At 41.4% G+C, this 12,517-nt stretch overlaps 4 protein-coding genes across 4 annotated transcripts; 1 reads left to right on the top strand and 3 right to left on the bottom strand.

Moving 5' to 3' along the window:
- Window positions 1-850: 850 nt before the first annotated feature.
- On the bottom strand, window positions 851-4,522 carry EAF02_004232 (uncharacterized protein; the record flags this gene model as incomplete). The annotated part of the gene is made up of 13 exons (XM_038900280.1): window positions 851-1,167; window positions 1,225-1,316; window positions 1,369-1,471; window positions 1,544-1,750; window positions 1,811-1,820; window positions 1,866-1,924; window positions 1,980-2,052; window positions 2,112-2,481; window positions 2,534-2,676; window positions 2,728-2,948; window positions 2,998-3,532; window positions 3,585-3,637; window positions 3,700-4,522. 13 exons carry the CDS (start codon window positions 4,520-4,522, stop codon window positions 851-853), a joined length of 3,006 nt encoding a protein of 1,001 aa, XP_038759987.1.
- A 2,561-nt stretch (window positions 4,523-7,083) lies between these two features.
- On the bottom strand, window positions 7,084-8,038 carry EAF02_004233 (uncharacterized protein; the record flags this gene model as incomplete). Its single annotated transcript, XM_038900281.1, has 4 exons — window positions 7,084-7,090; window positions 7,315-7,478; window positions 7,532-7,767; window positions 7,909-8,038. 4 exons carry the CDS (start codon window positions 8,036-8,038, stop codon window positions 7,084-7,086), a joined length of 537 nt encoding a protein of 178 aa, XP_038759988.1.
- A 1,719-nt stretch (window positions 8,039-9,757) lies between these two features.
- EAF02_004234 (uncharacterized protein) lies at window positions 9,758-10,536 on the top strand (the record flags this gene model as incomplete). The annotated part of the gene is made up of 2 exons (XM_038900282.1): window positions 9,758-9,985; window positions 10,108-10,536. 2 exons carry the CDS (start codon window positions 9,758-9,760, stop codon window positions 10,534-10,536), a joined length of 657 nt encoding a protein of 218 aa, XP_038759989.1.
- Window positions 10,537-11,138: 602 nt separating this feature from the next.
- On the bottom strand, window positions 11,139-11,583 carry EAF02_004235 (uncharacterized protein; the record flags this gene model as incomplete). The annotated part of the gene is made up of 2 exons (XM_038900283.1): window positions 11,139-11,508; window positions 11,564-11,583. The coding sequence occupies 2 exons, from the start codon at window positions 11,581-11,583 to the stop codon at window positions 11,139-11,141; spliced, it is 390 nt and encodes a 129-aa protein (XP_038759990.1).
- Between the last annotated feature and the right edge of the window lie 934 nt (window positions 11,584-12,517).

Raw genomic sequence — 12,517 nt, forward strand, 5'->3', positions numbered from 1 at the left:
TTCTGCTTGCTCTTGTAGTGTTAGAACAGCGTCATTCTATGAGATATATATATGATTTTGGTACAGCTCAGAACAATGGAGATTCTTTCTAAGCGTATTTGCGCAGCTGTATCGTATTAAGGCCGTACCACGGCGAGATCGCTTGACCTTAAACACCATAGAGTTACCGAGAACACTCTCTGATTTTCCAAGGTACGGCAAAAATTAGTTCCAAACCTGAAATATTGTTATTACTAGATTTGAGTATGATTGTTTACAGGCTAGATATGACCCACTTCAAAGCCTGTCTATTCGAATTTTATTGATTTCTACGGCGAATGTTTATCGAACTTGATTTTATTCGAGCAATTCTCGTCTTCAGACAAATTACTCTTGTATTCCACCCCTGAAATTACGCGAATGGTCGTGCATGATCTCGTTTTCAACGAAAGGTTTGAATGCAACAGTTTTGAGTTCTACCAAGTCTCGGTGAGATTTAAAACATAAGAAACACAGTGGAAATCTACTCAATCCAATCATAGAAATGGAGCTTTTGCCAAGACACACGGATTTTTGCTTAAGCTCACACAATGTATGTCGAACCTCATGGTTTTGTGACGTTTAGTTTTAACACTAAGATCATATTTAACTAGAAGAATAAATGTATAATGATTAGGAAGTAGAGAAAACAAAAGTCGATGGTACAACTCAAGTTAGACAATCAGGAAGGTTATGTGAATTGAAACTAAACAATAATGGCAGATTTATATGGCTCAGATTTCGCCCATTTGAGTCCAACAACATAGCTGCATGGATCACTAGAATTCAACCACTACATGTCATGAAAATAGTAGATGATGCCTCCTCAAACTCATCTATCTCGAACGCGAAGAATCTCATCATACTTCAATCTCAAGTTGTTGAACTTTTTTGCAAATCTTCCTTTCAACTCTATGCCCTTGGTCGTAGCAGCAGATTTCTGGGATTGCGGTCTCTTAGCACTTGTCATATCAATGTCTTTATGTATCAGATTAAAGGTTTCATGCAATTCCTGTCTGAGCTTGTTGAATTCATAATCGATCAAGGTGACCGCTTCTTGATGCATTTTGGCAGATATGTTAGGGAAAATGGTGCCGCCATTGACTTGATTCGTAATAATTGATATTTGTCGTGCTTTCATGCCTTTGCCTAATCTTGAGTTACTACGGGAGGAGTTAGTCATTTGAGTAGGTGAGGGAGACTTACCTCCTTCACTGCTGGCTTTACGATAAGCTGAAATCATTTCCGCAACAACAAAGGACGAAGCATTTGGTTCTTCGACGTGCTGTCGAATTGTTCTGTATAAAAAGTTACGAAAACTGATGAAGAAGTATGGGAACAATGCAATACCTCAATCCTCTCTCAAATTCCTGTTGTATGAGGCCGAAATTGTATTCTAAGTCTTGCATGCGAAAGTTAATGCCATACTGCATTGGGCTCGATCTGCCTTGCCCTATTTCAACGTTGTCAGCTTCATGTGACGTTCATGAAAGTTCAGTTTATGATTATAATGAGCTATTCTAACCTTCGATGTGAGTCTCCAAGTTTTGAAGTTGATTTTTGACCTCTTGTAGGAGGCTCTCCATATTTATTGGGATCTTTTCTTCAAGAAGATTCCATCTCATTTTTAACTCCATTCTCATCCTTTCGAGAATTTCCGCGTTCCAATTTCTATAACCCCGTGCAACAGTGGTGTGCTCTCCGTTATTTCTACACCACGCGTTGTATGATTCTATTGAAATCAAAACACATTAGTCGTCTTTTGGGATTTTCACAATCTAAGAGATCATACGGTGATGCCACTATCCTTCGTTAGATTGTTTTCAAAAGAGCATTCAATTGCTTACTTCAGCCCATTCTTCTGCCCTCTTATTTGCAGTAACTTCCCACTTTATACTTTCCCTATCTTTTTGAATTCTTTTTAGTACAGTGATTACACCAACAGGCAAACAGTAACCCACTAAAGAAACGAATCATGTCATTTTGTAAAGCATTTCGAAATTCCCAATTATATTTCGTAATTGACGCAGTCGCCTACTGATAATTAGAGAAATGGCACATACAAGATTTCTTGTGCTATTTTTATCACTTACTTCTTTTCTGGAATGCTCATAGTAGTCTAATACTAACGTCCCTGTACCATCATCCTGCCCTTGAGAGACTTCTTGAATGGAATCCAACCATAGCGTAATAGAATTCAATAGACTTGGTAGCCTTGACCGCATGAAATGCAGTGCCTGTAGAAGTTGGGCACTAGCAGTTATCTTCCGACAGAAGCGACGAAGCTCCGGAATACCGCTCTTTTGGATCATTTCATTGTCACCTTTCTCTACATAGTCCTCATATGTCGTATTTGAGATACAAAAAACATCTAAATGCCCGTTGATAGTCTTTTGTCGATACGCGGTTTGAAGTCCTTTGGTAACGTGCCGGTTCCGAGCTTCGATAAAAAGCCACAACTTTCTATTGATTGTTAGAAATAAGTGCCATCTTCTAATGGGAGAGCAAGCCTTACTTTCGTTCGAGGTGCTCTTTCAGGCTTTTGTCACCCTTGCGCTTCGCGTTCTCGATATCTTTGTCAATCGAATTCATGTCAATCAAAGATATCTCTTTTCCATTACCAACGAAAGTCCTCTTTGCCGTTTTTGGGTTGATATCCTATGGAGAATAAGTTGCCATAAGAATTTACAGCTCCACATAAGAACATACCTCTGATCTTGTACATATAACAGCTAATTTGAAATTGATATTGGTGCCTCCCGACTCCTCCCATGCAAGCGGGACATGGCGTTTAAGTTCACTATATAATGCTGACTTTAGGGTTGTATCGGTAATTGCTCTGGAAATTTTGGTTGCGATGAAGACATGATCACAACTCTGCAAGTACTTCTGTGTTGCTCGAACACGCGCTAAATTGGTATCTTGTAAACCTATAGGGATTCGTCAGCCAGTCGCAGCAATTCATAACACTAGTTATACCTGGCAGATCGGCGAGGACAACGCCTGTTTTCAGCACTTCAGCGTCAAGGTAGACGCGAATTATCTTAGTGAATGGCCAAAGCTTATCCTCCATGAAGACACTGGTTAGCTCTTGACATTCATCAGAAGTATGCGCAATAGCTGTCCATAAACCTGACTCATCATCTGCAGGAAAGTCTATTTTATGCATCCACTCTAATAGTTGGCTCTTGATCCTTTCGAATGCACCTTTCGACTTGTCGCTCACGAAATTGACATCGAACTCTTCTTGTTCGCTAAACACTGCCTCAAGAGCCGACCATGCCACTGCGGATTCTCTTTCGATACGTTGCTGTTCATCAGAATCAAGCGCATTACCTTCGTTGTCTGAATCTGGGAAAAACAGCTGTCGATAACTCCACAACAACTCTTCTACCATCTCTTGACGCTCTGGTTTGGAAAGATACTCTACCTCGATTGAAAACGGCTCGAGCGCACTATTTTTCCTTTGCCTGTACTCTGTGACAACGGAAGTACAAGCAGAACCTTCATCACTCTGAGGTATTGATTAATATTTACTCAATATAAGTGGTCTGAAGTGAACTCACAGTCCTAGCTAGCTCTGTCATATGTAGAAGCGAGTTAATTAGACTACTCTTTCCTGTAACGAAGTCAGCGCTTGATCCATCATACTATAGAATCAGAAGAAATATCTAGGCTTACCCTCTCCCGATGCACCTAGTATAGCAATGGTTCTAGTACTCGATATATCGCCTTTGCTCAGTCCTTTTGAATCATTCAATAGCCTTCGAAAATTCACATCTTCTTCAAAGACTTTCTCCAATTTTTCCAGTTCATTAGCCACTTGAACTGCAATATTGTAGCTTCTTCCAAGAATGGTCTGAAATTCCTCGGTGAAATAAGGTTCGACTGGTGCCTCTTCATCTTCAACGGCGTATTTCGCGTCTTCGTTTGACGATTCGCTATCAGCAAATGAATCTTCGGATGATCTTCGGGAGTGGCTGATTTGCGAGCTGGAACTACCCCGCACTTCAATGCCATCAGAGGAAAATTTATAGTGAGAATCTTTCACAACTTCGGGGAGATTTTCTGAGCCATCGCTGGTTGTGATTTTTTCTTCTGTTTCTAGTGCATGTAGAGGCTGAGGTAATTCATGATCTGGTGTCACGACTGTCTTTAAATCTCCGTTTCGAGTTGGTGTATCTTGACTTTCTTCTCTCTCCAAAGGTTTAGGGGTTGACTTTATAGCGCTTTCTGCAAGAACTCTTGATACAACCGAAGTTGTGACAGATACGGAGTCAATCTGTGACTTCGGGCTGTTGCTGCTTTCAATCCGATGGTTTGCAGCTGTGGGCTCGTCTCTTGAGCTCTCTGGTGTTGCAGCACCTTGGTCCGCCTCACCACTAGAAGAAGATCTGGGGTCCGAACTTTGCCTGATTTTTGACGTCTGTCTACTTCGTGATCTACTGGGAAGAGGTAAAATCTTACGTGGAGAGAGAGTGCTCGGTGAATTGGAAGATGACATTGTTGCTTCTAACAATCACGATAATAATGCGAGGAAAAAGAAGAAGGGCATCAGATGGAAGCAGCAGCCTCACATGGTTAAAGAAAAGGTTAAAGATGCGTACCATGTGCCTCGTTCTGCACCAGTTTCAACAATGCAGCTTTGGAATATTCTAGCCAATGAAACCAACGAAAAGTGGCTTACCCCTCCCATTGACGAGGCAGACCGCCGTTGGATGATACAATACCAGGGTCTATAATTAGAACAAACTGTTGGTATTTGAAGCTACGCGAAGTTGTTGAAAAATTATTTGCCATGATGTTCTGATACTTTAAGATGAAGCCATATGAGCCTTCACCACGCCAGAAGTCCCCAGAACCACTGAGGCCTTTTCAATTTATCTTTAATCTATCACCAGAATATGCAGCAAGGAAATACAGGCGATTCGTTCGAATCTTTTGCTTTAACTCGGAAGTTCTCTCTGAGGCTCAATCGTTAGCGGTCTTAGGCACAAGGCGAACACAACTACCCGCCTTTGCAGACAGCCTTGTAAACAATAGTTTGCCTGATGTCTTCTTCCAATTTGGTGTTGATCACTGTTATTAGTGATGCACAACACATTCAAATTAAAACCAATTTTTAGAGCATTAATCAAGTGTTTCAAATCTACTAAATATAAACGCAGGTCTAAAAAGCCGGGTTATCCTACATTTCAGCAGAGGATATATATTACACCGAAAGCAACAACTTCCCAACTATGTTCTTGTTCCCAGTTTGATATGCAGAGAGAATTTGACCAATATAGAGAAAAAAATAGAAAAATACACAGTAAGCATCGTCCAAGGCCTCACATTCTTTTCGCAGATAACTACGGGCGCAATTTCGCGGCTTCTACATCGCCCTTAAAATGTTCTTCGGTCTTGAAGTTTGCTTCTACTCCCCCAGACTGCGCCCCCGTTGAAACCTTTGAAGCTGCAATTGATATCTGATCCATTTTATAGTATTGCTTCGCACTTCGAGCCCCTTTCGCTGAAGATCCTGTGTTCTTGGAACGGGACTGGAGTGAGAAAAGACTTCGAGTCATTGAAATTAGTTTCCCAAAGCGTTTTGTGATCCCGGAGCTGACTTTTGGGAGGCAGGCAGCAACAAGTGCCAATCCAGTTTCAATCATACCCCAGTAAGGTGCAGTAGCAACAGTCACTATTTTCAGTCAGTTTGCTTCTTATGCCAATGCAACAGAGCCAGGCATGCAATCTTCATCCTTGGTGTAATCGAATCCTCGTGAGGTAATGGCCATTATCACTGCCAGTCTCACAATTGAGGCCGGCATTGGACTGTGAGATATTAGACATTGGTCTTCGCCAATCTCTTCTGTCACAAGTTCACTTACATTCCTCCTAATAAGAAGACTCCGGCCAGACCGACTGTCTTCAAGTCTGACAAGTGTAAACGGAATATCTGGAGACTTTAACAAATCAAATGACAATGAAGAAAACACTCAATTAGAAGAAGAAGAAAAGACGTCATACCATTGGTAGCGGCATGATAAGTAGAAAATTTTCGATCAAAAAGTCGCTGATCACAATTGCCTGCTCCCCGCCAAATCCCTGATTACAGTATTTCAAAAGATCAAGTTGGGAGCTTCATGGGGCAAAGAAATGGAGTCTGCAATTGAAGACAAAATCAAGCGAAAATCCCAAGGTCCAGCATATCAAGATGAAGTATGCCATTAAGGTGGTTATGCCATTAAGGTGGTTATGCCATTAAGGTGGTTATGCCGAAAGTGGATTTGTTCGAGTGAACAAATGTTCGACGGTAAAGAGCCACAATGCTTAAATTGATAAGATCTTGCGCACTTATTATTGGCAGATGGAAGATGAATTGGATCTGCCAGCGCATATTCCGTCAGCACGAACACACTGCTCTGAATTATAACAAGTGCTAACGTTATGAACTCACCTTCTGAGTGATCGTAATCTGTGGCAGTTCCTGGGATAAAATGGCCTCTGGAGTTAGGCCTGGAGGAGTAGGAGTCGGATAAGCTAGAGCATACTTCTTTACCCCTAAAATTGTATGGTCAGAGTTCATTCTTTGTGAGTGCAGGTATAGGAAGAGCGTACCGATGATAAGAAAGATGCACATTCCAGTCACAATAACCTTCACATCAATGCCTTGTTCAGTATTTTGTCCCTGCATTTTAAAACAGTCGCCTTGAATGAACTTACAAGAGATGCAGCTTGTGTTTCGAGTATGAAGTCTTGCTGCGACAGCGAGGATGGCCAATGAGGGGAGTACAGATCCCACAGTAATAATTTCTCCTGCATTAGCATGCAGATGAAAAATTCCTGTGTGTGTTGGAGCCGCCATACTGCAATAATTGGAGAATCAAGGTAATGGAGAAAACCTACTTGGAAGAAAATGGTGATTAAGACCTCCGCATGACCCCCCTCCCTCCCTTTAACTGACAGGCTCCTCTCGCCTGAGAAATAAATCCTAAACTGATAAGGAAAACGGATTCTTCGAAAGCGGTGATGCATTGAATCTCTTGGACGATTTGACAGGAGCCATTTGAGATTCTGTGTTTACACCCTACAATAAATGATCTTGTGTCAGATTACACGATAGCACTCCTTCTCTTATTCGCCTAAGTGATGTTTACTGCTAAGAGTTTCAACTATCTGGTCCGCGTAGGGAGAATCTGCAGGGCAATAAGAGAAGCGCTCATTGATGTCCTCAATAGATGGGATTTTGTTCCAACATGATGTAAAGGTCTTGGACCATTCGTCCAAAAGATCCCAGTCACGACAACATACGGATCTGCCGGTGATACGATGTCCATAGCCAGACCATCAGGTGTATCGTCCGCATTAAATTTAATGCCTTGTCTGAGAGCATCAAGACAGTGAGTGACATGCGCAAATATGCCACTTCGTTCTTCCCCACGGTGGAACTCCAGCAAAGAAATCCTAAGTTTCAACTATTTCTGTTTAGTATCGATATTCCTTATAAACTTGCAATGATTCTATATACCAGGCAACTCAGATTATGATTTGCATTTATGAGATAGACACCTTTTGAATTATCCCATGGAAATCTTTGAGCTTTACGAAGACCCTTCTCTGCAACACAAGAATCAGGAAGGGCAATTACACCAAGACGTATTTTACCAATTTTTTCCCATTCTTTGTCGGTAGCTTTAGGGTCACTTCGGTTATCGAAAGGACTGTAGACTGGCCAAGGAACAGGTATATCACGCTTGAGACCAGCTGGCACCAGATTAGTCTTCGTCACCAAGAATACAGTGGCTCGACTCACTAAATTCAGTCCGTTCGAGCCTTTCTAGTTTATTCATGAGTCTGAAAGATTGAATGCCTAGAATTACACAATTCAAAACCCAAAAAGCGTACATCCAGCTAATAATATTGTGCTCCTTGATTTCCGTGTTGTCTTGGGTGATGAATGATCAAAGTTCTGAGATTCATGTTCGCTTCCTGTATCGTCTTCAAGAAGTGCGTATTTTTGCTCCAGATTCGACATTTTGTTGGTGGAAGAAAACTAGCAGCACAGTTAGAAATTAACAGGAGTGTCTAGATAGTAATTAGTACTGATAAAGAACATAGTCAGCTTGCCGTTGGGTATCTCAGGCCGGAGAAAATATCTTCAACAGTGAACAAACCACCTGTCAGCCAGGCAGCTATTTTCTCGAATGAAAAACGAAGATTAGATTTTTAGCCTAGACTTGCATGTTTAGACTTCAGTGCCGATAACGAGGTCGCATTCGGAGTATTTCCTCGCTGAATTCAATGTGGGAGTATCGAGACCCTTGGGGCTGAAAACCATTCAGAATTGTTCCACCCCTCACTGCTGGGAATTTTATCATGAGAATATGTGACGCAAAAATAGAGGACATTTAGATAACAAACACATCTTCATCAAAAAGCTCCTCATTAAGTTGCCTTGATAGTGGCGTTGGACAGAGTAGTATCATACTTTATCACCTACAATTTCTGTGCAGCTCCGACTGTACAGTGCAGCAGACGACTGTGTTGGGGGCTTTATTGCACCGCATGAAGGCAGGCAAGTTATTGAACCATGAGATTTGATCTTCAAATGGATTCAATGATTTCGTGTAAGCTGGTAAATGGAAGTTTATATACACACTCTCCTGTTTGGAGGGGCAATCAAGGATTAAGATCAACTCTAAGCCAAGTCTGCCTATACCAACACATGAATGTTGCTCTGTGATATTGCCACACCCATCAAACACTCTGAAGCATTCAAGATTGTTTCTCGCTTTGCTCCTTGAACTTTCCACTCCAGAATGTGTTTCTTTCTTTCTTTCTTACAGCATTTGCTCACCCCCTCACATTTAGAAGCCAAACACCACATTCTCTTTTAAACTACTATGAACGATGTGGAATCTCATCAATATAACATCATGGATGACAGGGCTTGCTGCTTTGTGGTTCAGCGTACGGGCGATATATCGTCGCTTTTCCTATCGTAATGCGATGCTGGCGAATGGATGCTCTACTCCTAAGAAATATGCTCATAAAGATCCCTTTTTCGGCATCGACATGTTTGTTGCATTGGCGAAGGCCAAGTAAAGTGGAAGCATGCTTGTGACAACTTAAGGACTCTTCACTACACACGGCAAAACATTTCAATCCAACTCTTGGGGAACAACAGTCGTTAACACCATGGATCCCGTGGTGATCCAACAGTTCTAGCTAGCAGCTCGGAAAAGTTTGGCGTTGCACCATCCCGGATACCGGTGGGAGAACCTTTGATTCAAGACGGTATTTTCACCGCGGACGGACAATCATGAGCTTATCACAGAAGCGTCGCGAAGCAAATATTCTCTGGGGTCAGATTCTCCGTCATCCCATCACTTGATAAGCATGTGAATCGTTTGCTGGAATTGATACCCCGAGATGGTTCAACCATTGATCTACAACCACTTTTGAAAAGAATGGTAACCATTGATACTTGGATTCAAAGGATCATTTGCTGAAATAATGATTTGTGATGTAGTTTTTAGCGGAATAACTGAATTCCTCTTCGAGGTATCGCAAGACTCCCTGCTTGCTGGAACAAAGGATGATTCTACGGAAGATTTTATCTCGATATTCGATAAATCTTTGATAGGTCTACATACTCGCATGTTTCTTGGCAGTTTGGTTTTCATTCGTGGGCGTGACACAATTGAGAAAAGACATATCTTTTGTCCATGCTTACATTAACAGGTACGTTGAAATGGCTATCAACAGGCAGCGGTCATCGGAGAAAACCGTTGAAAGAATCTCGCCAGCCAGGTATGTGTATCTGGATGAGCTTGTCGAGAAAACAAAGGATAAAACGGAACTTCGAAATCAAATGTTGAACCTATTCCTTCCAGCTCGTGATTCAACTTCTAGTGCAACAGGATTCATATACTTTCATTTGGCCTTTCACCCGGATGTCTGGATAAAGTTGCGCGAGGAAGTTATCAGCATAGATGATGCACCCATAACATTCGACCTGCTGAAGTCGATGAAGTTACCTTAAGTTCGTAGTCAATGAAAGTTAGTATAGCATACCCTTTATACTCGTAACAATACACTAAGGGTGTAGGTCTTCGTCTTCTTGCTCCAGCAGGTCTCAGTATACGAACATGTGTTGAAGATTGTGTACTTCCAAGAGGAGGTAGACCAGATGGTAAAAGGTCCATCCTTGTTCGTCCAGGTACGGAAATTAGAATAGTGTTTCACGCACTACATAGAGATCGAGATATCTGGGGAGAAGATGAGATGGAGTTTCGTCCTGAGAGATGGGAAAACTTTCGAACAACATGGGAATATATACCTTTTCTTGGGGGTAGTAGGATTTGTCCAGCGCAACAGATGGCCTTGACCGAAGTTTATTATTTCGTGGTTCGATTCATGCAAGAATTCAAATTCATGGAGAACAGGGATCCTGAGAAGAAGTTTGTTCCAGGCATGAAGTTATCTATGGAGAGTAAAAATGGTGTGAAAGTAGGATTTGGGGTAGCATGATGTGATTGTTTTAGAGATTATTCGAATTTTGGCCTAAAATTGTTGTAGGACGATCCATACTCAGGAATGCCGCACTTGTGGCTCAAAGAAAAGGAAGCTCTCGGCTCCTTTAATGCTGTAATACATTTGTGCCTTGGATTTATGTTTAAAATCTCTTACGGGGGAGAGCAAGTTCGATAATTTATTGATGTGACATATCTGGATAATATAGCATATGTAAGTAGACACAAAGGGGCAAGTTCTTGTTGGCACCTTGAAGAAAACTCAGCGCTACTTTTAAGTTTCAAGAGCAGATCGCCATTCAGTTTCGGATGACATAAATTGGAAGAACCAAAAGAAGTCTGATATGCAGTCTAAGATTTTGGATTATGATTACTAGAAATGCTAGTAACAGCCTCTTTGATTCATTGGAAACGAGAATGTCTCGCAAGTAAAATACTATCCCTTCCTTCAGCCTTGCGAAGAGTAGTACCTGCGCAAGATTTTACAGGTAGATATTTCCGCAAATCCTCACTGCTATAACTTCTAGCTGACCCCACTTTGGTTCTCTCTGCACGATACCTCCCTTGACAACATGCCCATTATAGCACGCCTTCCAGAAATTAGGAGCTACTTGCAGGAGGCTTGATGCCAAGTGCACGATACATATTCTCTTGCTTCTTGAGAGTGCTCGTAGACTTTAGAGACGCATCAGCATGTAAATTATCATGTGCCGGTTGTCTTGACTCGTTTTCATCGCTTCCAACGCCTTTGACGGCATGCTTAATAGCATCCACCCTCGTCAAGATCCCTTCGATATTCTTAATTTTCTGCTCCATCTTGTCAAGACGAAGATTGAGGTCATTGATGTTGGCTTCTTGATTTTTGATGATAATAGTGAGATCTTCCGTCGGTGTGGTGTTCTTTAAGGTAGCACGCTTGGAGACAGTGGGACGATTCGAAATGGAGAATCTTGTTGTGCCAGAATTTCTACTGTGATGGGCGAGTTAGCACAAGGATAATTCAGTGATAAAGATTAGAAACTAACCCGACTCCTCTGTTAGACATGATGACTTTTTGTGGTAGGTTGATATGGTTATACAGATTTATGATCGCTCGTCAGTTGAGGACTTCTTTTAAGATTCTTTTCATATGAAAGAGAGGATGGCCTGAGCGAAGGCAAGCTGTTTATCTTATGCCAGATCTCGAAGCAAGGAGCGTTGGTAAGGAAAAATTCGAATCAATATTCTTGGAAAAAAAAGTGATTGAATCCACCGTACCGTCAAAGGCTGAATTGATTCACTATTTCAGTTTCCGCACTTATGAAGAAGTATTTTCTCGCACAGGAGACAGAGGATGTTTTTGACAATTTTCATATATTTATGATACAGAAGAAGTGTTCTCGAGCACTTTATCCTTCAATCAGTAATACGATAGTTGATATGGCTTTTTGTATGTAGGGCAACATACCAAATAGAGATATTCACTGTGTCGACGTCTGTCGACATCAACTTATTCGAACCTTCACTTGTTGAAGAGCCGTGTACCCTCTACTTTGATCTTCTCTTGTAGAATCTGAGTCTTTCCGATAATTTTTTGGTTGGCGTCCTACGTGACAAATCTGCCTGATCTAGATTGTGAATCAATCCTTCATTATTGTTTAAGACCTCTATACAGTGTTTTCAATATTCCAGGCTCGTTTGACCTTCTAATCTGTATTCACTGACTTACGATATGAAAAATTTGCCAGATTTGTCAGAATAGATTTCTCCAAGCAACGGGCATTTGATCTAATCCGTCTGTTCCTTGATCAGAGCAAGATATGCGCTCGAAATCATTATCATTATCATTCAGAACTCTTCGAGACTCCAACCCACAGAAGCAACCTGTCAAGATTGTGGGTCTCAACAATTAAGCGAGTCAATACGGAAATGATGACTGAAAAAGAGAAGAATAGCCAAAAATATTGGTGAAGATGAGCGTTCAATGAATGCTTAGAAGA

Source organism: Botrytis sinoallii, assembly GCF_014898435.1.
Source record: "Botrytis sinoallii strain Bc 23 chromosome Unknown BSIN_006, whole genome shotgun sequence".
Lineage (NCBI taxonomy): Eukaryota > Fungi > Ascomycota > Leotiomycetes > Helotiales > Sclerotiniaceae > Botrytis > Botrytis sinoallii.